Source organism: Phoenix dactylifera, unplaced genomic scaffold (assembly GCF_009389715.1).
Source record: "Phoenix dactylifera cultivar Barhee BC4 unplaced genomic scaffold, palm_55x_up_171113_PBpolish2nd_filt_p 002591F, whole genome shotgun sequence".
Taxonomy (NCBI): domain Eukaryota; kingdom Viridiplantae; phylum Streptophyta; class Magnoliopsida; order Arecales; family Arecaceae; genus Phoenix; species Phoenix dactylifera.
Genome location: NW_024069761.1, coordinates 3,227 through 30,008, shown reverse-complemented (window position 1 = coordinate 30,008; position 26,782 = coordinate 3,227). Strand labels below are relative to the sequence as shown.

Below are 26,782 nucleotides of genomic sequence, written 5' to 3'. Positions count from 1 at the left end.
AATACGGTATTTGGTAAAAAATTAGAAAGCTGTTTTAGCTTTGCCAGAAAGCTAAAACAGCTTCTTGGAAGAAGCTCCAAAGTAGAGCCTTTTCGAAAAAGCACTTTTAGCATGCGTCAGAAAGCTATTTTGATTTATAAATTTTTTTTTTGGACCAAAATACCCATGATAAAATATTATAATTACAGAAAATGTTCTTTTATATTTATTAATATATAATGATAATAATTATAATATTTTATACATTTATTATTGTATTATACTATAAATATAATATTACATTATATCATAATACATTTATATGTTATGTTATATAATATCAAATTATGTTATATTAATATGCTATAGTATACAATATTATATTACTATATTATAATAATATTATATTACATAACAATAATATTATGCTATATCATATATTTATGTATTAATGCATATTATATTTTATTATCCTCTGTTGTATAATACTACGCAACGTCTCTTATGGTCATTTTGTCATATCAAAAGTATTTTCTCAGTTTGTTTGCCAAACACATATTAAAGATCCACAATACTTTAGAAATGTAGTTACTAAATAGCAAATAGCTTTTTATAAAAGCTCTACTTCAAAAATCTCTACTTCAAAAAGCTCCACTTCAAAAATCTTTACTTCCGAAAGCTTTACTGTCAACAGCCCTGCCAAACGGGGCCTAAGTCATTAACAAAAAATGTTATGTTTGCTTGAATTAAATTAAGCTATCAAAGCTACAAGCTTGGAATTTGGAAAGATGTGGTGGAAAAAGGAGTGCAAATCTATTTTTTTTAAGAATGTTAATGACAAAATACCATTTGATGTGATTCGTTAGGCATGGCAAAGTGTGCCTTCTGATGCTTTGTAGTATTCAATAACTTTTATTGGACTGGTTCCTCCTTAGTTATTATGCGGCTATTCAATATAGATATGTTGACAAAAATATCTTAGAGGGAGTTCTCTAGGTATTGTTTGGCCAATTTTTCCAAGATAAAATTATTGGAGGTGCAGAGGAACTTTGTAAGGAGTAGCAAAAGTTTATATTTATTAAAAACTAAGTATATGGAATATCATTTCAAAGTATTTGTTTATTACTGGAACTTATTCAAATAATCTTTTTACAAAATTATTGAACTAAAATTGAGATAATGATCCTTCATAGGGTTTGAAATCTTATCCTAGACCCAATATATGTTAGGGTCTAGGGACACCCTTTTTTTAATGATTGTTTAGAGGCATATAAGGTTTGTTTAAATCTTAATTGAGAAATAGTGGTTGTTTCTAGGTCGATGATTGAGTTTATGGTGCTGTTATTTATATTGGCAAAAAATTATATTGGGTTTATGGTACCCATCATTTGCATTCTTCCTTCCCTTTTTCATCTCTTTCTCCCAAACAAGGAAATGAGAATGAGGTTTGGACCCTTCTTTTCATGCATCCTGGCTGGTATTGATGGGTACCAACTAGTCTTGGTCTTTGACCTAGTCTGTACTGGCTAGTACAAACTAGTGCCAACTTAGATTACATGATTTTATATGTACTAAGGTCCCAGACCCATCCTAGGACCTAGTACCTCATTGATCCAATCTGGGACAGCCGGAAGGTCCAGTACCAACCATGATTTAATTAATTGATCCATCATAAGAGTTATTAATTATTTGTGCTGACTTTCTTTTTACTTTGTGGTTACATAAAAGGAAATAGATTCGGGTTATTACTAGTTAATTGTTCAAGAAACAATCAGGTGCAATATATCAAATCTATTCTGAACATCAGGATGAGGGACAAGAAACCAACTAGGAATATAATTCGATATTGTTATCTGGAGAGATTATGAAACAACTAATGCACATGAATTTACTTAGATTGTGACTTTAAGCCGAATCAAATGGCTTCTTTTCTATCCTTTAGTGAAGATCAAAATGAAAATTCTATGATTGAAGTTGTATTTGGCTCTTAGATCTGATGATAAACTAATCAGATCTGAAATTATGTATAAAATAAGAAAAGGAAAGGAAGAAAGAAGAAATATGAGACTAAAGATGAGTAGAAGAAGGAAGAAGAGGAAGTTGATCAAAATGGTGCGTGAGAAAGAAGAGACATTAACTCTCATATCTTGTCACCACCAATCCTTTTTATATGATAATCTGGTTATGCTATGAAGGCATAAATCTCCTAGTAATAGGAGACAATATACAATTAAACCAATTATGGCAAGCTGCAATCTGGCAGTATAAATAAGGAAAACATAAATCAGTCAGCATCATAAATAAGGAAAAAAATTCCTTTACACTCTCCCACAAGCTGGAGCATACATGTCTAACATGCCTAGCTTGTCAATGATCAAGAAGACGAGAATATGAAGAGGCTTTGGCTAATACATCAACTAGCTGAACATTGGTGTGCACAAATGGAGTAGAGATTACCCGAGAGCCCACTTTTTCTCTAATAAAATGGCAGTCTATCTCTATATGCTTAGTTCTATCGTGAAAAATAGGATTAGTTGCAGTATGAATAGCAACTTGATTGTCGCAGCAAAGAGGTATTAAGTGTAGGTAACAACACAGCCCAAGTTAGATAAAAGAGATCGCCTCTGGAAGTAACAAGATTGCCTCCAGTAAACATGCAGACTCTAGAAGTAGAATGCCGATCATCATGAGCACTGCCTAATTGTCATCACAATATTCTTGAATAGCAAGATGGCCATGACTTTGGAATAGCAAGCATCTTCTAGATGATCCCTTTTTATAATGAAGCACTCGTAAAGCACCATCATGTTGATGTTTACAAGGATCTTGCATGAATTGTCTAAATACACTAGCCACATAAGTATTGTTCGCCGAACCGGTACCGTGACCCTACTGGTCAACCATCGACATGGAACGATAAGTAAATATATGTACAATACAACAAATAGAGTCCATTTAATGTATTTAAAGCACAAAATACGTCCTGAGATCTAAAATCTTGTTCGAGTGGTTCGACCCTTGTTTCAAATTGAAAGGGGGAATTGACCTGGTTCCCTCTCGTTTCGGCCCAAATCGAGTAGTTTGAGCGCTACAACGAACCATATACAAAAGAAATATCAGGGAGTCAAATATAACAACTTTCCAACAAGCTACCGTTACACCTTTTTCTTTCCAAAGGATCTGAAATTTGATCATGAAGGTGGTGATTAATTTCGATAGAGGTGTTTATCGGCCCAGCACCCAGTAAACTAGTTTCATCGAATAGATCAAGACCAAGTGCATTTGGGAAATAAAAATCCCTCTTAGAGATTGAGCAACTTCAATTCCCAAAATGTAAGTTCACCATAATCCTTGATATCTAGGACACCCGCCAAAAATTTCTTCACTTTAAAAATCTGCTCAGAACTATCCTGTGTCAAAACTATATCATCAACATGAACGACCATGATGACAATGGATGCATCAGTTCATGAAATAAACACTAAATGGTTATGGACACTTTGTTGAAATCCTGTCTGTGTGAGGGCTCTGCTCCATCTCTTAAACCAGGCTGGAGGAGATTGTTTTAGTCAATATATAGCCTTCTTCAGGCAACAAACATGCCCAGCTAGAACATTTGGATATATCTTGGTGGTAAGTGCATGAATATATTCCCCCAAAGATGCCTATGGAGGCAGCCATTCTTCACTTCTAACTGGTACTATGGCCAAGCTTTTTGAACAGCCATAGCCAAGAGGACCTGAATAGAGTGCTATTTTACAGAAGGAGCAAAAATCTCCTGATAATTTACTCCTTCAATCCATGTAAATCTTTTTGCTACTAAGTGAGCTTTGTATCACTCAACTTAACCATCAGGCTGAAATTTAATTGTATACACCTGTCTATAGGTAGCAACTTTACCACTAAAAGGTAGAGGAACAATTCATTTCTATATCTGTAGCTTCTTTCCACTTCGGATTAGACAAGGCCTTTGTAACCCTAGTCCTTACCCCTTTATGAAGAGCAATTGGTGGATCGGCTGAAGGAGAGTGAGAATTTGAAGCATCACTTGGAGTAGAGGAGGATAGCTAGTGGTCATCAGCAGGTGGATCAATTACTAAGCGAGCATGCTAATTTCATACCTTAAATGCTTGGAAGAAGGGAAAAAGATCATAGAGAAAGAAGAGACAATCTGATATACTTATGAAAAGGAAGCATGAGGAAGATGGTGTGTGAGAAAGAAGAGAGATTAATTCATATCTCTTCTCATCACTAATACGTTTTATATTATAATCTGATTATACTATGAAGACAAAAATCAATGGTAATAGGAGACAATATGCAATTATGCCAATCATGTAGAAGCTATAATCTGGCAGCATAAATAAGGAAAACATAAATCAATCAACATCACAAACAGGGAAAAAATTCTCTGCAAAAGTAAACAATAAAAAGCATCAGAAAAGCAGTATGTTTCAGAAAAGGAATTTTGTGGGGGGGGGGGGGTAAGGGTGACTGATATTGGAATTAGTCAGACACAGAAGGAATCCTACATACTTTCACAGAGAGCTACCCCAATTTAGAATACAATGACCTTCCTCAGAATGGCTTAGGGAAAAGAAAGCTCATCCTCAGTCACCATTTTCCAGATTTTTAACTGCTTGATCTTTATGTGATAAGCATGTTGAATGCCATTATGTTTACCTATCCACCCTACTTACAATTGAACAGAGATTAGACACAATACAGTGTCAACTTTTTAATAGTGCCGTTTTGATCAAGTACATTGTTCCACATGTATCAACCTCACTTTTGTTGACATATATCTGCTTGGTATATTTTGATTGCCGACAAGCCAAGGAATGACGACATTGACAATGTTCTTGAAACTGAAAGTTTTAAAGATTTTCCCACTCTAACCACATCAAATGGGGCATTAGAAAAAACCATTGCAGTCCTTCACACTATTTCTTATTCCTTTACTAATCCTTCCTTTTCTTGTGATATTAGAAACTTTACATGGTGTTTCTCAACCAATTACCGTATCCTGTATAAAATGAGTTATTTGTACATGGGCTGATACCAGATTCTTTTTTTTTGCTTCTTTGTGCTCTATTTATGGATCTGTCTTATGTCATTTGTTAGGTGTATTATAGTTCAAATCTGTTAATTGCGAGGGAGATTCACTGTTATTTGATTGCTAGAGTACTTGTCTATTCGTAATTATTCTGATCTTGGTGACATTTTCTGCAGGAGGTCATTGTTGGTCCTGAAATAGAACGGTATTATCTAATGACCACTTTTTAAGAGTAAATCTTATCGGTGATTTTGTGGCTATACAAGTGTTCCATCATTTGAGGACTTCTATCTTGTAACCCCACGACTGGTATGTTGACAATTTGATTGTGGTGTCTTGGCAGTTTTTTCCCAGATTTCAAATTGCATATGCCTGGTTTCTATTTTAGATATAGCCGCTAGTTACGCAAATTCTTTTTACTCAAATGCAACACCGTACTAGATACTTGCTCTTATCTTGATTTGCTTACAAAACTCTTTCTGGTTATTTTCTTTTCCTACTAAAATATCATTGTCTGTACCAACCTATATATAGTTAGTTTATGTTGTCTAATGCTTTGTAGTTATCTCACTATGTCTTTAATTTCTCGAATTGCAAGAAGTTGAACAGGTTACATTAATGGAGATTAAGATTCCGAAACAAAGTAGAACTTGAATGGATAATAAGCAATGCAATTAAGTTGAAAAAAGAATAAAAATGAAAAGAAGGCCCTAAAGTTAATGGCCTATAGAAACCTAAAGTACATTTACATTATCTTGGATCTACTGTACAAAAGAGGGAGATAGGTATGTATTTATGTCCCGCGTTACTGAAGTCATGTATGATAGTTTGGGTTGTTTGTCAAGAGGATATTTGTTCTCATTTTGCAGTCTTATTTCTGATGATGGAGACATGAAGTTAGCGAGAAAAAGAAATAGAAAGATATTCGAGTCTCTTAGCACCTAAAGAAATCACTTACGTATCTCTCAGTATTATCCTCCGTAAAAGAACTAAAGTTCTTATTTGGTGGCTTTTCCTATGTATAAAGTTCAAGCCATAATCATGGAAATTCCAACCAAAGACAAACAAATTCTATCCTTGATTAAAAACAAAAAATTATAAAGGTTTTATTTTGAGATGGCTATATAACTTATGCTGAGATGAGGAAGGAGGAAAGAAATTCTTTGTTCTAGTCTTTCCCTATCTTTGGCCATTACTTATGCTTTCAGTAATTCATTTTTTGAAAATCTCTAATTACAACTGGCTTAAAGATGGTTGACTTTTGAAGTTAAAAAGTCCTTTATTGTCTTGTTCTTTCAATTGACCGTATTTCTTTTTAATACTTGTTGCATATTATGCAACACAAGATTACAATGACTTAGGTAATTAAAGTGCGGGCAAGTCTCCCTCTCACTCTCTCAAGAAAAAAAATACATTGTCTTATTTTAATAGGCATATTGGTGATTAGCACTTTTGTGGAACATGTATGTGACAGAGGATTTATAATTTGATGTCTTATGAGTTGACACCATCTACCATATTACATGCTAAACATTATTGCATTGAAGGGGGCTGCAGGTCAACCAGAAAATCTTGGAAGGAACTTCTCAAAGTGGATGCTATTGGAGAGAGTGCGATTCACATTAGATGGTCTTGAATGCAATAAAATTGGTGTTGGCTATGAAGCATATAGAAGCCAGCCAAACTTCTGCTCATCACCACTATGGAGTTGTTTGCATAATCAATTATGGAATTTTTGGGAAGTAAGTAAATTTTCAGATATATGTTTCCTACATCCATATTATATATAAGTATGTATATGTATTTGTATGTATGTGATATCCTTATATATGTGTATATGTATGTATATGTGTATGTATTTATGGATGTATGTTTGTATGTATGTATGCGCAGAGAGAGTCCATTTACTCTCCCTTTGAAAGGATTGAGGCCTTAATCCATCCATCACAAAATCAATAATAAACATTCTAAATCAAGAATTCACACTATTTATGATGATCTACACCTTGCAAGACATCCAAAATTCAATAGATTTTGATGCTTGGCAACTATGAATCATGCGAAATATCATACCATTGAAACCAAGGGACCGTTGAACGAATTTGAACCACTTCGAACTGGGAGCAGTTCGAGGCTTACTAGGCCGGACTAGCCAAGAATCGGGATGGTTCGCCTCCCCGATTCGATCCTAGCTGGAATCTAGCTTGAATTGGGTGGAACTATTTGGTTCCACTTGGTTTCATGGTCATTTCAAGTTGTTCCGGACCGATCTGGGTGGTTCAATGGTTTATAATTTGAGTCGTGAGTCATGACTCATCTCTATTCTTCTCCCCTCTCTCCTGATCCTTCTCTCTCATCTCGCTTCTCCCCTCTCTCCCGATCCTTCTCTCTCATCTCTCTTCTCCCCTCTCTCCCTCTCTCCCAATCCTCCTTTGCTCTATCCCCTCTTCCCTCTCTCTCGATCCTCCTCTCTTCTCTCCCTTGTCCCCTCTCACAATCCTCCTTTGCCCTATCCCCTCTTCCTTCTCTCCTGACCATCCTCGCGTCTCATGAGTTAGACGTTTCTTGTCCCTCCCTCCCTCTCTCTCTCTCTTCCCCTCTATTTCTCCTTGAAAAAAGCATGAGGTGGTTCTAAGAATAAGTTTGCATAAGCATGAGGTGGTCATAGCTTTCTAGCATTAGCTATTTAATACCTTAACATTTCTAATTCATACCTAGGGTCTTATTAATACTTAAATCTTGTCCATAGCTAACTTATTCAATTGTTGTACAAACGACTCATTCCCATGAAGATCATACTCATACGTATTAATAGTTACCAACTTACCATAAAGCACTTAGCTCCCATATACAATAACTATGATTAAAGTGCAGCTGAGTTGGGGTGTTTCAAAAGCATTCTATATTTGAACCTTTTGAAGCATAAAAAACTGACCTCTAGAAAAATAATGTTTGGTTTTAAAGTAGTTTTGCAATGTAGATCATGATCAATAGAGTGATCCTCCATATCAAATCTCCATCATTGAGTTTGGATTTATTGGAGTGAGCCCTTAACCCTTCTAGTAATGAATAAGTTGTCTATGTTGTTTGAATGAAATTCTTATTCTTTATTTGTTTATTGTATTTGGTATCTTAGCTATTGAGTCTATACTTTCCATAAGGAACTATTAGAATGTCAAATTAATATTTTGCTTGACTATTATAATAAATGATCTCATATAACATGTGTTTATTTTAGTACTTATCTTTGTGTTTTATGATACATCTGGGAACCATTTCATTGTGTAACTACAACATTAAGTGTTAAAATTTCATCTGTACCATAACATTCCTAGATATGTACTATCCCATGTTGGCATGTTGTTAATAGAAGACCAGGATTTATAACTTCATAATGTGTGTATCAACCCTTTCTAATGTCTCAGCCCATATCAATGCATCACTTTGATGCACTATGATTTATCTAGTATATTATGGTATGGGCTTATGATGTATTCTCACTTTTTATACCCTTAGGCAGATCGTCCACCATTTGAATAGCCTTTCATTCTATTCGAGGAATTTAACCTATCTTTTTTCTTCATTTGATGAGGACTTGAAGATGATTTGCACATTGAAATAATAATAGATGTTAATTTTATATGGGATAATAGTTTAAAAACCATGGTATATCATAGTATATTAGCTTCACACACTACTGTCATTTGAGCTTTTTCATGATACAAATGATGTCTATATGATATCTAAAATATGTTGTTAACATGCAAGCATGTTTGTTGTGTCAGCAATATTAATTTGTATGATGAATCACTTTAAGTTGTGTGATGTATCTCTAATATTAAATTACAGGCGTCTTTTTGCTTATCTGTATGCAAGGTCCGCCGAACCGGTATTGGAACCCGTACCGGTCGGCGCCCAGTACGGTTTGGTACTGTATCGAACCGGTATGGGTAGGGCGTGCCGATTCACGGTCCAGCACGCCCAATTTTTTTGAATTTTTCAAGAATATCTAATTGGTAATCATTCTTTTTGAACTTTTTTAATAATTTTAAGTCTAATTTGATGTTTTTTGATATTTTATTGATATTTTTTTGATATTGTTTGATATTTCTATGATCCCGGTTTAACCTAGATGATGCATTTTATTGCTTTAAAATGATATAAATTATAAAATGAACAATATAAAATATTCTCAAATCAAGTAGTGACGTAAAAATTAAAAAATAATACAATTAATTACATATATTTAAAGTCCAACATACATATTGATATCTAAAATCGGGGTCGAGTGATGATGCCTCTCGTAGGTATCCAGATCATCAGCATAGTCAGGAGGCACATCAGCCCATCCATTTAATCAAGCGGCATTGTAGTCTTGTATGTTCATTCCATAAAGAATGAGCGCTGGGTTATAAGCACTCTCGGATCTCTCACTGAAGCTCTGGCTTTAAGAGGTGCCCTTTGGCTGATAATATGACTATGGAGGGGCCCACTGAATATGCCAGCAACAAAATTCGATCCGTAAGATGCTTCGAATTGCGTAACATAGGAGACACTGGAAGATGTTTTAAATGCACCATGTCCATTCCGTATCCATATTGGTCATAGGCTGCCTGTGGCTGTGGATAATAGAATCCAGTATATATGACTCGAAATCTGATACGTCTATGAATCCTACTCCACGTGCGAGGTCATCTGCAGTTGTGTTGTGTCCTTTTGAGTGACCTCGAGGAGCTCGTCTCCTATATGCAATCATATTCTCGCGGGCTCTACCAGATTGTGCATCGTGGTCCCTATTCTATGTAGCATGCGTAAAGTAGGACTCATCAGTGAATCGAAGACCACTCTGCGGCTGTATCTCATAAACAGTGGTCTTCTGTCCTCCACTTTCTCTCTGACCAGCAGATCTATGACCACCAGAACTGCCATTGCTGCTGCTCCTAGTTTCTGAATCTGAGTGTATTAACTCCTCAACACTTTCTATTGGCGCTACAGGTGCTTTTTGTTTTTTCATTTTTTTTGATGGTTGATGCTTTAAAAAGCATCAGGTGTAGTATATAGTGTCAATTCGGTTCGAAACCGGATTGACTCGGTGCGAACCGACTGGTTTGCTCCGAGTCTGCACCTAATTGACCGAACCGACCGGTTCGGACACTTACCGGCCAGTTCCGATCAGTAAAGGACTGGTTCTAGTTGGCTCGGTAGAGGTTCCGGCCGGTTCGGGGCCAGACCCGAATGTATTAGGCGAACTGATCCAGTTTCGCACCGGGTCGGTTCAACACTGCCTGAACCGGGCGGTTTGGCCTATTTCGACAGATCTTGTCTGTGTATCTATTAGCCTCTATTCATAAGTTTCCATTGTATGCCCTCTTTGTTCTCTAAAATTCAGGGTGCTTCGTTTAAGAATCCTTAGATTTAAAGAAAGAGAAGGGAGAATGATCAAGAGAAAATAAGGCTTTATTTCGCAAGATACTTGAATCAAAATTAGACTCAAATCAAACGGGGCTTGATCCATTCATTCTTCTTGTATGGATCGCACATGCTCGAAAGCTACTATCTTGAGATACAATCAACATTTGTATTGAGGACTATTTATGATCCTAAATTTTATAGATTAGTAAAAGTTTTTCATAGTTTAAAATATTTCTTATATTAAATATTGAATAACATAACATGTCTTAACATCTTAGTTGGAGATTATTTTACATTTATATTTCTATACCAATCCATGCCAAGTGCCTACAAATATGATATGATGTGCACTATTCCATCCTTTGACCAACACCAGCATGATAAGCAATAATTTAATCTGCATATGACAAGCTAAAGTACCTTTTAATATATGCATATTGCATGTTTATACTAAAATGTGTGAAACTTTAAGTATCACTAAAGGGGGACTACTCATGTCCAATTTGTTTTGGTTTGGAGTGCTTTGCAACATTATGGTGTTATTTCAAGTTTTCAACCAATTGATAATGTCTGCATGAGGGATCTAGGACTCTTTATTAACTTTTCTCAAACAGGCTGACCAAAATCGGATAAGTAGGAATCAACCACCACAATATGTTGTTGAGCGAAGGTTCGAAAGAATCAACCAACATCCAGTTATGTTCTTATAATTTTATTATCCCTTCTAAAATTGATTTTATTTTCTGAATTTTGGACATTCATTTGAACTTCTATTCCAACTTTTTGCAGAATGCAGGATCTCATTCATTTTCTGTCGGAATCACTGAAGTCCTTAACACTAATTTACTTATAGAACTGAATGCTGATGATATAGAATATGTTTATCAAAGGTATCCAGCTGAATTGTTCAGTACATAGTACTAAAAGACACCAATGTTTTACTTTTTGTGATCATGGATCATCTTCAAGCAATTAGTCCATTTTATAAATTGATATTTGCATTTGTATCTCATGCTTGCATACTCATGCACATGTAAATAGTTACAAATACATATATTTGTTCTTTATATTTAGGAGAAGTCCATATTTCTTTTGATAAAAATTAAATCATCACTGTACAAGAGGAAGAGGACAACAATATTAATTATTTGGCGATTATGCATGATACTTGCCATGCCTGTTTTATAAACATGACTTTTGTCATCCTCATTTTCTTTAGCATCAAGTTAATGTATTGCTGCACAACAATCTGAAGCATGATTTTGCTTCTAATGAACACATTCTGCCTTATTATGTTAAAACTCTCATCTATTAGCACCTTGGCACTATCATCTCTTCTTAGTACTGTTGATATCACATCTCATAAAAGCAAGATTGTTGCTGCTTGATGCATATACTAACTAAAGACAATCTTCTAATATACTGAAAAAACAAAGTTGATCTTCCAATATGCTTGATGCATTTATTGTCTTTGACCAACCATAGGATGCCACCCCGAGGTCCCAACTTATTCAAATCCCGATATGTTATCATCAAAATTGATCTAAATACCAATAATATTTCATGATCTCAATAAAATGCATATGATCTGACAAAGTATAAATAAAAAAATATATTAGAATCAAATAATGTCTATAATAGAAATATATTTACAACCTTAAACATAGGTTACACACATAATGCAATATCTTCAAAGTTACAAACTGAGACATTACCCATGTCATTCTGATCATTGGATCCAAATGTTAACCTCCAAAATAGCGAATCCACTTCTTCAAATAAACCCACTAGAGCTCTCACTAATCATTGTGAAAATTGTGTAATAAATGAAGTAAGCCACAAAGCTTAGTAAGTTCCTAGCATGATCTAAAACCCTTAAGGGTCACAAAATAACAAATGACTTGAAAAGAAAACATTTTATCATAATTATTAATGGAAAGCTCATGTGGAAATTCACTGAAATCGTTTGTTATAAAACCTCCTAACCAAATTTTTCAATGATAAATAGCATGTGATACAAGGTTTAAATTAAATTTTGGAAAGAGTATAAATAATTTACAAAAAAATCATAAACTGAACACTTGTTAGAAATCAAATGGCCAAAACACTATATGTATTTTGAAAAGCTCCTGTATTTCACATAATTTCATATTCTCTTACAACGTTTGACTTATATCTTGAGGCCACATAAATACTTGCTGTATATGAGCCCATATAAATCCTCATTGGTGAACCAGCAATCCAGATGAGGCCACATAAATCCTCCCTGCTGATGCAGATGAGGCCTTAAAAGGTCCTTGAGGTCCATATATGCCTTCAAATCCTCATCCATAAATTGAATGATTCCATATAGACCACTTCGCTAGATGTTCGAAGAAATCCTTGTCGAAGGAGGCCAAATATACCACCTGGCTACAACTTCACATGTCTTTCAAATTTATTATATTCCCAATTTATAAAACATGGCAAATGCTTTACAAAACGCTTATAAAATGCTCCAAAGATACCAATGATGTAGGTATTCAAAAATATGAAATTTCAAGTTGTAACCAGTCTTCTATGGGTGACCCATGGTCTAACTCAAACCAAGAACTGCGATCCAGCCAAAAATAGGGTAAGTCGGTCAATGGGTTCAGAACATTGGTTATAACATACACATACACATTCCAAAATATCAATTCAAAATCTCATATAAGTTCAGAGTTTCCATATTAATAGCAAAGCATAGTTTTAATTTAGGATAATTCCAAATTTCCCGAGAATAAGTAAATATGAAGTCTTTGCAACAAGTTTTAAGTTTTGATTCATGAAAAAGAAATAAAACTAAAGCTGATTTAAACAATCCAGAACTCAAAAGTACTCCTAAGTTTGAAACAATCTTGTGGTTCAAAACCCTTGAAACAACAAACGAACTTTAAATGGAATCAAATTTTGAAAGGCAAAGAAACCCTAAATAAAAACTAATTAGAGTCTATTGGATTTAAAACAATTATTAGGTTTAGAATCGTCAATTCAAAGAACATAGCTTCAAAAGTACAAAGCTTAATTCAAGACACGAAAAGATTACTCAGAAGGGAAGTCATAGCTTTCGGAAAAGAATGTTCAATTTGGCAATGCAAAACAATGTCTAAGCTCATATGAAATAAAAACACTAGTTAAATTTAAATGGTCATGGAGAAAGGTTTACTTATCCTATAATGCAAAAGAAAGCTCAAATATCTTTATTCTTTCCACATATTTTGTGGAGTCTCATAGTATCTTTCATGAATGTTTTAAATCAGATGTACCAGAATTTTATTACAACACTTCACAAAATATTCTGTTATAACTTTCATTTAAGACTCTGAAATATACAATTTAAGAATGGGCGACAAGAGTAGGAAGGATAACAAGTTTGAGTAGGGGATTTGCAAAAAGAATCAGTAATTCCTGGCAAGTTGAAATGTCTCCATGACACAATTTTGCTACTTGGGGGCAAGCCGTAAGAATCAGATCTAGAAAATATATCTTCTAAAGGTCAGTTAAGAATATGTTCCTGAATAAAATGTTTGCCTATGTGACACCTCCTGCATTGGGACATTGCCTATTCAAATAGGATTTGAAGATCGATTTGTCTGGAGAAACAGGCTTATTCTCTGATTGTTTTAATACATAATTCTGGTTCTGCTATAATATTGTTTAAGAATAAACATCAAGCACATAATTTGGCATACCTACATCATATTTGTGCTTGTGGTGATGTTCACTGTCAAATGCTGAAAATAATTCCTATCTATGATTATTTCTTGTACATGATGATATAACTTCAAAATTCAAATTATGTCATTTCATTATCATAAGCTATTCACAATATTATGTTTGGAGAGAAAATAAAAATAGCTAGTGTATATTTAAACAATCCACTAACATGATTATGCTTCTTTATGTACCTACACATGCCAGCTTGCAGGCAGAATAAATTATAATTTGAAGTGTTTTCTTCCCTTTTTTTAAAAGTGGTAATCACCTGCCAAGCAAGGTTGAAAAGTTCAAAATGGCGGCGGGCAGTCTTAATAAATTTTTATCAAATGAATGAAGGGAATTTAATAAATGTAGATAGGATGTTCTTTAGTTGTTTTTGATTAAAACTGGTACAAACAAACCAAGATTTAAATAGCAGCTGAATAGAGATTGGTGATATACCATATGTTAATTGATAAACTAAGATGGGACACTTGTTGATGAGCAGAAAAAGAGAGACTAGATATATCACCCTGTTAAAATGTGTTGGGAGTTGTTAGCTCCATTTGTTCTACAAATTATCTAGCAATTGATGAGCTCTCCATTGGTTCTATGAATTTCTCATTTCTAGAAATTTTCTAAGAAAGAAATTCTGTCAAAGTTACGGTCACAATACTCAACCTGGTACTTTGTCATAACGCAAACAACCTTGAGCTGTCTATCCATGAGGTCTTGAGCCCACCGCTTTCCTACCTTTAAAATACTCCCATCTTTTATTAAATAGAACTCATTTCTCTAAGACATAAAAACAAGAGAACTGCACCTCCCAAAAATTGGAGTGGTGTTTGTCAGGTGACATAATTAATAAAGTTTTTTTTAATCAAACAGGGGTGAGTTAAAAACAAAAAAACTGCACCTCCAGAAATCGGACTGGTGTTTGTCAGGTGACATAATTAATAGATTTTTTTTAATCAGGTGGGGCCATTGATTCAACTCACATGCATCACACCTCCCAATGCTAGTTTCATGGGTCATTTACCAAATGAAAAGGTTATATGCTTCCTGATCGATTTCAAAGTTATATGTTTTGAATGAGTCATCTTAAATCTCTCTCTCTCTCTCTCTCTCTATATATATATATATATATATCAGAAATGTCTTGTAACAAAGTGAATTCATTTAAGTACGGTAATATCTTAATGTATGTGCGTATACGACTAGTCTAGGATCCGCATCTAGGGATGCAACTAGTGTTATGCTCAACCTAAACTTGCACTCCCAACCCACTCATTGGATAGGGCTGCATTGACGTTTTATTGATAGCGGCTAGGCTTAGAAATCCCGACCTATCTCTAATCCAACTCAACTTGACCCAACCTAATCTATGAAGAAATAAATAATTCATATCATGTTTTCAATTCATATTCATGCTTCATATAGGTTACTTATATGTTTGACCTTGTTAAATTATATGTATCAAGAAATTGATGAATGGTTGAGCCTTTGAGGCCTCAATCTAACATATCAATCCAACTAAAATGTCCCAAAACCTTCCCCCTATCTTTAAAATTGCTATTAAGCCTAATCTAACTTGATTACCATGACACAACCAAACCAACCTGACTAACTCAACTAACCTAAATTTAGCTTAAGATGGGACTAGGTTGGTTTAGGTTACAGAAATCCCAACCTGAGACTTGGTTAGGTTTGGTTGGGTTAGGGTTTGCCCTTAGCCCGACCCATGTCCAAGTTGCACCCTATCTCCATCTGACACTTTGGACTTTTAAACTGGCATAAATACTGTATAAAATTAAGTATGGCCAACATCCAGGTATGTACAGATGAGAATTATATATATGCTAATGATTCAATTCTTGATCTATACAATATTAGGGGTACTTTACATTATTGTTGAACATATTTTTTAAGTTGAATTGTTCATTTAAATTTACATTCTTAAATACCTCGGTTCTTCTCCAATTGTTTCCTCACTCTGTTTATGTTGTTACCGAATTGGATCATCGTGTTATAATTTTAACAATTATCATTTTCTTACAGGAGTCCTGGCAAGATCTTAAACATCAATATACCTACATTTGAAGCACTGACTCAATTTGGTATTGCTACAATAACAGCTAAGAACATTGGCAAACTGGAAGCATCATATAGCTTAACGGTATATTATGTCCTGCCGGGTTTTTATTCCAACATTTTTATTCACTTGGCTGTACTTGATGATGAACTTTGCAAAAAAAAAAAGTGATTAGCTGAACTTTTTGATGAAGAGAGTCTAATGTTTTATTTTTATTGTTTTGAACTCATGATCCAATCAAGTATTTAAATGCCACTAGTATGAGGCATGCTGGCAAGTGCCTCACATGGCACATGCTATGTCATGACAAAATATAAATATTAAATAGAATAAGCTAAAGTCATTTTTGATTAAAGGATAAATAGGGACTTGCTAGGTGTTTTGCTGACCTAATGCGGGTGCCAGTTTTGCTGATGTAGGGACTTAGGAGGTGCTTTTCAAGAAAGAATTTGCAAAAACTGCCATCATTTTAGGATTGTGGCCTTGAAGGGTAAAATGATAGACACATAATGGAGATTTATTTCACACTTTGCATTCTGCCAACAAACAATTGTTTACCTGATGTATCCAAGTTTGTATGGGCATGCTTTCCATTTGAATACCCATAAAAGTAGGGAAATTGAACGCAAACATTTTAATCTGTCTTATTGGTTCCCATTCTCCTCCATTCTAAAATTGTCTCCTCATATCGTATCAATGCAAATTCTTGATTGTACTTGAAACCATGGTCTGCCGTACCGGCCGGTACCGGACGGTACGGGCTGGTACGTACTGGTCCGGCCCTAGACCAGTACCAGATCGGCGTGGAATCCGGTACCGGATGGTTTTTCAGAAGAGCCGACCAGTACGTGATCCGTACCGGTCGGTACCGCTTGGTACTGGCATCGTACCAGTGCGAACCGACCAGTTTGCACCGGTACATCAATTTTTTTTCAAAACAACTACAACGCTGCGCCATACCGGGCTGGTACAGTACCAGTACCGGTCCAGCCGGCCACCGGTACGCCGACCGGTACCGGTACAGCGGACCTTGCTTGATATTTTTTAAGTTCAAACTTTCTTATGTGATCCTTCAGTTGGTCCTCTTATGCCATATGCATTAAACTTAATTTCAATTTTTCAATAATTGGTTGTTGCAAGGACAACAAGACAAACATTCATACTTTCATAGTTTCATATATCTAATAATGTGCACATATTGTTTTGTAGTGGTTTATTTCTCACATAATAAGAATTAAGAACTAAAATTTATGCATGGCGTGTCAGAATTAGGAACACTTCTCTTATCATGTTATTTAGTGATTTCTTATTTTCATAATTCTATTTAAACTAATGATTTGCATCTTGCAGTTTGATTGCCATCCTGGTGTCAGTTATATGGAGGTATGTTTCATCTTTAGTATAATATTTATTATGTTTCCATGAAATTATAATGCAGTGAGATGATATGTTTCTGTTAGTGATTTTTACCCTTGAAAATTATCAAATAGAAGACATCTATATTCTAGATGCCATTGAGTGGGTCCTGTAATTAGTAACATGTGAATTCATTTTGAGACTCCATGGTTGTGAAAGTAGACGATCGTCTTCTGCTCCTTATTGTTTTTCACCTGCTAAAAACAACCTTTGTAACATTTTGTGCTTCATAGTAGAAGAAAACAGATTTTCCCACAGAATATGCATATGCTCACTGCACAGTCATACTCTTTAAGAGTTTATTGTAGATAGTAAATATTTCATTTGTATGTTATAATATAATCTTTTACATCATTATGCGTGAAGTATTATGTTTTGTAGATGGATCCTTTTCTTTGCAGCACTACCAATATTCTAAAACTAGATTTTGTACTCTAGAAAATGTTTGAGCAAATAAGATCATATACAGCATTGTACTTTATGCAAATGCATGCTGTACATGTTTTGTATTTTTTATTCTTTGTGTAGTTGTGCGATTATTAATAATCGGAACAAAGTTTCTCACAGCTTGTCCCACTTATAACATGGTATGTCTAAGCTAACCATTGGCCTTCTGTGAGAAGTTTAAAGAATGTCAAGGATGATTCAAGCATTTATCATTACATGTAATTGATCTTCAAATCAAAGCATCTACTCCAAGCTTGTTCCAATGTCACACCTGGCCACTAAAGTGAATTGTAAATTTTGGTAACTCGCATATTAAGTTGATCAGATCTTATTAAGTTAATCATATCCGCCTTTTGACCGGTTTTCCTTTGCAAGATGTCACATTGCCATTTTTCTCTATTCTATGTCCTTTCGGTAGCACATCTTGTCTAATACTAAAATTGAGCATATTGTAGTTGATGTAGCCCTTTGTCTAATCCCTCTATCATCTTTCATGCCATGCATAAGTCTAATTTACCAAAAAGCAACTCTTTTTCTTAATTTTTTGCACCATCTTGTTGTGAAGGTGGTACTTGCTATTATGTTATATTCATAGGTGGCTTCTCCCACTCGGCTTTATTTTGAGGAACATTTATCTGAATATTTAATTCCATAGTCTTATAATGATTTATATTAAATTTCTAAAGTTGTTGATGTCATGCACCTGTTACTATTATGAAACTTTTACCTTTCATGGATCCCACCTTGTTTTACCTTTCCTAATGCATCTTGTCTTAGCCTTCATTGTCTCAGTTATTGATAGAATAATGTTGTTGATATAAAACCATCACATCCTTGGGATGGCTCACCAAACTCCTGTTTATTTATTTCTGCTCAATGAATAATATGATTAACTAAGGTTGGTGAAACCGGCTCGAACCAGGCAGTCCAATCGTACCGAGCCGTCCCGGCGGCAGACTGGGATGGTTCCAGCAATGGAAACGAAACCTGTTGCCGGAGGGGCAGAAGGAGAAGGAAAGAGAGGAAAAGAGAGAGTAAGCAGGGGAGGGAGGGAGAGGGGGAAAAAATCATCTTGAGCTCAACTATCTTAACAATGAGACTCTTAAATGTAATGTAGTTAGTGGCAGATCATGTCACACCAGGCCTGCCTCAGCAGCTCCCCCTGTGTGCGCAACTTCACTAGTAGTAGTACCTAGTGATTTTTATAGAGGTGTATTTAGATATAGATTACCTACTCTCCACTACTAGATGCACTCATGGCAAGCTGTCAATCTCCTTCAGCACGATGTCTATGCAAATGCTGCACATGGGATCCAAGACAAGTGTTTCCTTTTCTCCATTAGATTCTTTTCTGCTTTGAAAATTAATCACCTGAACAGCATATGAATAATTGTCTCCATTAGCTTTAAGATATATGAGGTGTCATGAACCTCATTAGAATTATCTGCTAACTTATGGAAGACCATTGACCTTTCATAGTCACCAAGAAGTTGATGATGTTTCTTTTGGTTGGCCCCATCACACATCAGTGTCATCCTGTATGCACCCAGTTGTGCTTGTGTTCCTTCTAAGCAGATCAACATCTAAGGTGCATCCTAGGACCATTAGTCGCTGGTCCAATCTGAGGTTGGCAGCATGGATTGGGGCCACATGTCCTTAATCCTCCTTATAAAGAGTCACTTGCCCAGGTTTCTTTGAGATAACTTTATTTGGCCTCCACTGGTAAAATGATGTCTAGTTAAAAGGGGTTTTATTCCTGTAGAGCTGCATAACTTGTTCCAGAAAAATGTAGGCTATTTTGTTGGAATACCTCCATATTCCACCAGTTATCCCAACTTATCCTACAACAAAAGAAAGCTTATAGGTCAAACTAGTCAAAAAAAAAAAATATTCCAAATGTTCTTATTAACAACTGAAAGGCCATTTTGGATCTATCATGCTTATAGTAGTAAAATATTCCCAATGCTCTTTATTTCGATGGAATAGAAGGCTATTTTTTAATTAAGCATGCCAATGCACATTCTTGTACTAATTATTAAAATTGTTGATTCAAATTCTTTAAATGATTTTATTTTATAAATGATTTTTCCAAATAACTGCAGGAACAATTCTTTATAATGAAACCTGATGAAGTTGTTACTCGCTCATTTTACATATATCCAAATACAGATCAAGCTTCAAAGTATCATTGTGCAGGTATGTTGTGATGGCCAGAAGAGAAACAAGCAGTGCCAAATTGCCAATATTTCATTTGCTTTGTCTATTGCATTTTTTTTCAAATGGTTGTAAGTTTGTATGCTTGTATTTCAAATACCACTCCCTGAGTGCAGCTATTCTCAAGGCTTCAGATTTTGCTGAAGTTGATCGAGCAGAGTGCCAATTCACCACTACAGCTACCATTCTTGAAAATGGATCACAGGTTTCTCAAACAGTGCCTAGAGTTTTTTTTCTTATTGAGTTGCCTGTTCATTTTTCGTTCTATAATTGTTGATCCAGCATCTAATTTTGAACAAATAACAACCATTTAACTTTTTTTTGTGCATTTCTTTATTGACTCCTGTTGAATATTCATGGAGTAAGTTACTTATGGTGGTCCCTAATATGATTAGAAGAATTTGGATGGAAAATTACTGCTAAATGATGCATATGGAGGAGATTCATAGATAAATCATATAAGACAAACAATTAGAGCAAACTGTTGTCTGGCTTGGAATATTGGGCAAGAGAGCCATATTCATAGTCTGACCGTAGTAGAGATTGGGCTTCTGAGGTGGAAGTGTGATATAGCTAGATGGGATGAGATTACGAATGAAGAATAGGGAAAACCAAAAGTTCTTATAAAGGTTTAGAATACAACATGATGCATTTATTGAGAAGTCTGGTCAATTTGCAATCTACTATGTACTTTTTCAAGTTTCTTTAGTTGATGAAACTTCATCTGTTGATGGGATTTGCAAGGTACAGATATCCTCAAGGTCCTTGAAGGAAAAACCATAAAAAACTTAATACTTCCATGATGGGATTGACTACATCGACCTAGGTCAAATCGATGTGCTTTGCAAAATCACCATAACCAAGCATTTTCAGCATAACTATATTTGTCAGTACCATTTTAGCAAGTTTTCATTCTCGATAGTCAATACAACTATTTTCTTCCAATTTAATAATCTACAACGTTGCAGATTGTTCCAGCTAATGAATCAAAGGAACATGGTATAAAAGGATTTTTTGAATCTATCAAGAACATGTGGAATTCAATATGGGTTGGTTTGGTCGATTTCTTTACTGGTAAAACATGCAGGTATGCCTTTTCTAATTTTCTTATTCTAGTTTCTTTCATCCAATAGCAGCAACTGACTTTCTTCTTTCTTAAACAAAGTCATGCTTTTTCTTGAGATTGTTTTCACATTCATGAGAGCTTTTGAGTTTTTTTTTTTTTTGTTGGATCCTTTGAAAATGATACTTAAGACCTTCCATTAATTGACCCCTGATTATGAAGTACATTATATCAATTCCTAGATAATAGAGAAAACTTGAAAAATGTATATATAGTATGCAGTCATTTTGAAAGTTATGGTATCAGCCTGCAGTTTGTGTAGCAAAGGATAAGAATGTGCACGACGTCATCTTCTGAATGTGACAAATCAAACAACATTGGTTGAATGATGGACAGTTTACATGTTTGGGAGTCCCTTGAAGTATCTTTAGGCCTAATTTCGAAACGGGATAGGATTGTTAGGTTAAAATTTGATGTGCACAAAAGATGCAGTTAATTTCAGTTTATAATGGGATTAGTCTTAATTTGTGTTTGCATAAAATTATTTTATCCCCATTTAATTACATAGTACTATGGTACAGCCGACTGAACTGTAGTTACTTTTTATTGAATAAAACATACATCCCTTTCTTTTCTCTTATTGATTGATAATGGATTTCTGTTCCTTTCAAACATAAGGTGGGATAAAAGGATGGAATATCTTCATTCCACCATACTTATGAAATCAGATTATCCTACAATGAAGATTGTTGACCAACTGTCAGGTATAACAATCCTGATTCTTTTTTTCTGGCATATATCCAGGGAATGACTGGCCTTCTCCAGGGTTTATCACCTTTCTGATCTACGCATTAAAAATTCTGACATATTAGAACCAGTTTAAAGTGCCTTTATCAGTTAGAATTAGATAATCACCTGACTTTATCACCTTTTTGACACAGGCCATAGAAATTTTGAGATATTAGAACGAGTTTAAAGTGACTTGATCAGGTAAATCACCTTTTTGAGATGGTGTCAGTCTGTGTAACAAACTAATCATCCAGGCATTTGAATGAACTTCAATGCATCCAAACTCATAATTACATATTTGTGATTTTAAAAAGCAGCTTATTTCCTGGTAACTATAATTAATGTATAAAGATGTCTCATGAATTTTTGGATAAAATAAAAGATTTTCGTATGTTGTACTATGCAATTCTCGATTATGAATCGAATTGATAGATCAGATATTGTTATTCATAAAAGGCAGAAATGGCTATGTGAACTAGAATATTTTTCCCCAGTTGATACTAATCTATGACTTAATGTGCAGAAATTATTTTCATGTAAAAGAGTCAAACTTAGGAATCTTTTTGTTGCATTTAAATATAATATACTCATAGATGTTGTGAGATGAGTGCTGACTTACAGTGATGGTGAAATCTCGGTAAAAAATTATAAGCTAAAAAAATGGTGAAATTGTCATTACAAGGAGAGCTAAAGTAAAAAAGGAAGCATACTATGGTATAAAAAAGACAACTGAAAATGAGACAGTGCTTTGCTGCAATTTAAAATGTCAAGGCATTAGCATTGACACTTATCAAACATTCAATCATTGCGAACAAATGCTAACAACTTTTTCAAACTTATGGTGGATCAGATGAAATCAGTTGAGGAATATTGTAAAAAAAGTGATATTTGATGAAGTTGTGATCACCTATACTAGGGTATGCCATATGCTATGAACATAATGATCGAAATGCGGAGACACTGAGCTTCAAAAACATTCCACTCTGGAGTTTCAGTTATATATTAGAATAGAGATGCTCAATATTCCAAAATGGAAACCAAATTGTATTCAACTTGTATTTGTAAATACTTTTGTTGTAGCAATGCAGTAGGGTTTCTCTAAGAGTGTTGGTGACCAAAAATTGAACTTCCGTGGCGGAGTCTTACTACATATAGCCATCAAAATCAATAAACAGCAGAAATCAAAGCTCGATCCAAAAATTAAAGGTGGAAGAATCGATGTTGTGGCATGAATTATGTTTGTATAACCAATACTTTAAATTTCAAGCCTGAAATTAAACCAAGCTGGGTTAGAGCACGATTTCAGGGTATCGAGCCATTTGAAATAGGCTCTTTTCACTCAGCTCCATAGGCTCAATCAAGCTTGATTAAAGGAGAAACAGGGAACGAGTCAAGCTTGCTTCTGCATTTCAGGCTTGAAAATAACTTCTGATTGAGCTTGATTAGTTGGCTGATTGAGCACTCTCATAGTATCTCAGCCTATAAAGAATGTTTAAAATGATTCTTCCTCCTTTTGATGATCAAGGCATCCATGTTCTTTCTCATACATGTTAAACGGCATGCTTATTTTATATAGCTTACCTCATTTGTGGACTGATGGACATGTTAAGTCTAGTTTCTATTTTTCTATTTATGTTGATGAAATGAAGTTTTCTCCTTGCTGCACATCTAACATTCAATTTTCTTTGAGACAGAAGTAAATGCTCGAATTTCTTTGATTTCAATTGCCACATAAAATATATATGTGTGGGTTGGATATTAATGTTTGGGCTACTTCTAGCAATTTTTCCAAACAGGTATTGTCCATCATCTCAGTGACCATTCCGCTATGGCAGTTATCCATACATATCAAAATTTTACAATGGGCTGTATCTGGTTTTGCAGTTGTTATGCTTCTGTGGCTGTTACATCAGAAAGGATTTTTTGATCCACTTTATGATTGGTGGGATGATCGATTTGGAGATGGAAATCAAAGAAACAGATTTTATTCAATGCATGGAAAACATACCAACCAGTCTCGCATTCGATACCATGAAGATAATGGCCACCGTGTGCATCACAAAGACAGGCTACATCCTTCCTATGTGCAAAAGAAGCAAAATAGTAGCATACTCACCATTTGCTTCACAAGCAACCTGAGTGGGCAGTGAGTGATCATTACCATCTCAAACATGATACTCAGCTACGTGCTCATAAACAGAGGCACAAGCATAAGCATAATAAGGACGTATTAAATTCTCGGCAAAGCTACAACTTGAGTTGGAATGGGGCACCATCAAGAGAGATGGGTGCTACGAGAGATGAAGGAACAAAATATAATGAAGAGAAACTAGTGAGGCAAAAACATGTTCATGGTAGGGTTCGTGGAGAACATCTTCATTCAAAAAAATATGGTGAAGATAGTTGGAACCTAATGTGATACTGTGTTTTTGATATCATGTTGCTTTGATCTTACAATTTTTCATTCTCTAGTATTCTCAGTGGAGATGGTAAAAAACATTTATGTGAATTCGTGTAATCCCATAATAAGAATATGGGATTGGTAAGACCCATACCAATCCCATTCACTAGCTCAATCAGAACCACTCCTCAAAATCTCCTCCCTCTTCAGCCCACCGCATCCCCCCATCAACTGGTGGAAAATTGGAGAAAATGAAAACTACAGGAAGAAAGAACATTAGAGGACTCCTCCTTCACTTCGCAGAAAAGTAAAGTAAAAAAAAAAGAAAGAAAAAAAAAGACATGCCTTTCGGTGCATTCACGTTGGCAAACATCTGAAAGTTAAAAAGATCCAGTTTATTTAACCAAAATCTCCAAAGCTGGGATTCCCTTCTCATACTTATTTTTATACGGACGGCTGATAACTTAGAATGAAGAAATGATTCGCTGGATCCGCTGTTTCCTGTATCCCCTTTCCGTCCACGCCACCACGTCTTTCCGATCTCCTCTCTCCTCTTTCCTCTCTCTCTCTCTCACCCTCTTTCCACCTGCTGACTTCACGTGCTCCACCCATCCCACCAAACACCAACATCTCACCGTACACATCTCACCCAATCTTACACCAACAACCGTGTCCAGCCCATCGGACGGCCATGATCTGTGGACCCCACGCCCCGTCCCCTCCTCACAGGCTCCCTGGGGCCCACCGCTTTCTTTCCGGGGTATCTTTTCAAGCCTTGGATCTCAAGTTAAGAAATCTTATTCCCCGGAGATATTGCTATGCGGCCCAAATAATGTTACCGAAACTATCGATCCGGACACATTTCACGAGTAGACTGGGTAGTAGAAGTTTCTATCCAGTCACCGTTCGCCACGTGGTGATGGTCGTTTGGTAAGGTTGCGATGAAGCATTTTTCAATCCCCCATCGGTTTCGTAGAAGTTTGTGGAATTTGGAAACCCACGGCTTTTCCTTCTTTTTCTCTCTCTCTATCCCACCGCTTTGAACTGCTGGCAAACTGGAGAATTAGCCATCCCTCTCCTTCTACCCTCCATTCTCGTTCTCCCTCTCGCTTTCTATTGGGATTGAGGTGAGAGAAACTCGAGGTGGGATCTTGGGCGAATTCCGAGAATGGCGAGGCCGCCGCAGGACGCGATCGAGACCTTCATGAGCATCACCGGCGCCTCGGAGGCGGTCGCGCTGCAGAAGCTCGAGGTGAGCTGTTCGATTCTTCCGATCGCCGCTCTTCTCTTTGTCTCTTTCTAGCAATCTAAAGGTTTCGGCTCTGATGGGAATTATGTATTAACGTTTTGGTCTGGTTATTGCTAATTGGGTGATCTGAAGTTGGAGTTTCTTTGATGGTTCTTGATTTGTGCGATGTTTTTATTTTCTATTCTGTTTCGCTTCGTGGGTTTGATTGCATGGTTGGAATATGGTCAGACTGGTGGGTTTGTTTGGAGGGATAAATTTTGGTGAGAAAGAAAGTTTGGAATCCGGTTGTGTATTTTAGCATGACTGAAATGTGATATCATTTTGAGTAGAAAAATGTTAATGAATTTTTGTTATTATTTGTTGCAAAATGAATCCATAGCTGTGGTACAAATTTGATGAGAAAGGAAGTTTGGTATCTAGTTTTGTGTTTTATTATGATTGAAAAATGAAATCAGTTGTTGAATGAACAAATGATAACTCTAAACATTTCATAAAGGATTTTGTTGTCTGCGTAATTTCATGGCAATATATGTTTTCGATCTATGAACTGCAATGGTAGGCTCACGAGTGAGAGTAGTGATGAGAAATAGGAAATTTAATGACTTTGAGGTATATTGGGGGTTAATTTCTTGAGATATGTATGATGTGTTATTAGGTTATTATCTAACTTAGATAGTGGGCAATGTTCCCAATACTGGCGTGTATAACCCCATATTGGGCATCCTGTAGCATACTGGTATCGAACCAATACTCGATTTGGGAGGCATATGGAAAGTCGGTACGCCGGACCAACCCCATATTGGGCATAAGGACGCTATACCAATATGGTACTGGTGTGGAGTCTGATACTGGGATTGAGAACCTTGATAGTGTCACTACAAGATTGGTGGTAAAATCACTTAATGTCTATCACATTTAATAATGTCTGAAAACCATAGGCATTA

General features: G+C 35.5%; 1 protein-coding gene across 1 annotated transcript; it reads left to right on the top strand.

The window, feature by feature from the left end:
- Nucleotides 1-6,587: 6,587 nt before the first annotated feature.
- LOC120109716 (protein HAPLESS 2-like) lies at nt 6,588-24,115 on the top strand. The gene is made up of 10 exons (XM_039123426.1): nt 6,588-6,777; nt 11,062-11,142; nt 11,237-11,337; nt 16,226-16,343; nt 17,610-17,642; nt 20,225-20,318; nt 20,453-20,541; nt 21,305-21,423; nt 23,883-23,984; nt 24,073-24,115. Exons 1-10 carry the CDS (start codon nt 6,631-6,633, stop codon nt 24,113-24,115), a joined length of 927 nt encoding a protein of 308 aa, XP_038979354.1. The 5' UTR covers nt 6,588-6,630.
- The last annotated feature ends 2,667 nt before the right edge of the window (nt 24,116-26,782 follow it).

What these genes read in the sequence shown, in the direction of transcription:
- LOC120109716 (XM_039123426.1), top strand. Translation starts at nt 6,631, where the DNA reads ATGCTATTGGAGAGAGTGCGATTCACATTAGATGGTCTTGAATGCAAT. An exon ending in CTGGTGTCAGTTATATGGAG is followed by an intron (nt 17,643 to 20,224) that starts GTATGTTTCATC and finishes AAATAACTGCAG; the next exon opens with GAACAATTCTTTATAATGAA. An exon ending in TTCTTGAAAATGGATCACAG is followed by an intron (nt 20,542 to 21,304) that starts GTTTCTCAAACA and finishes ACAACGTTGCAG; the next exon opens with ATTGTTCCAGCTAATGAATC.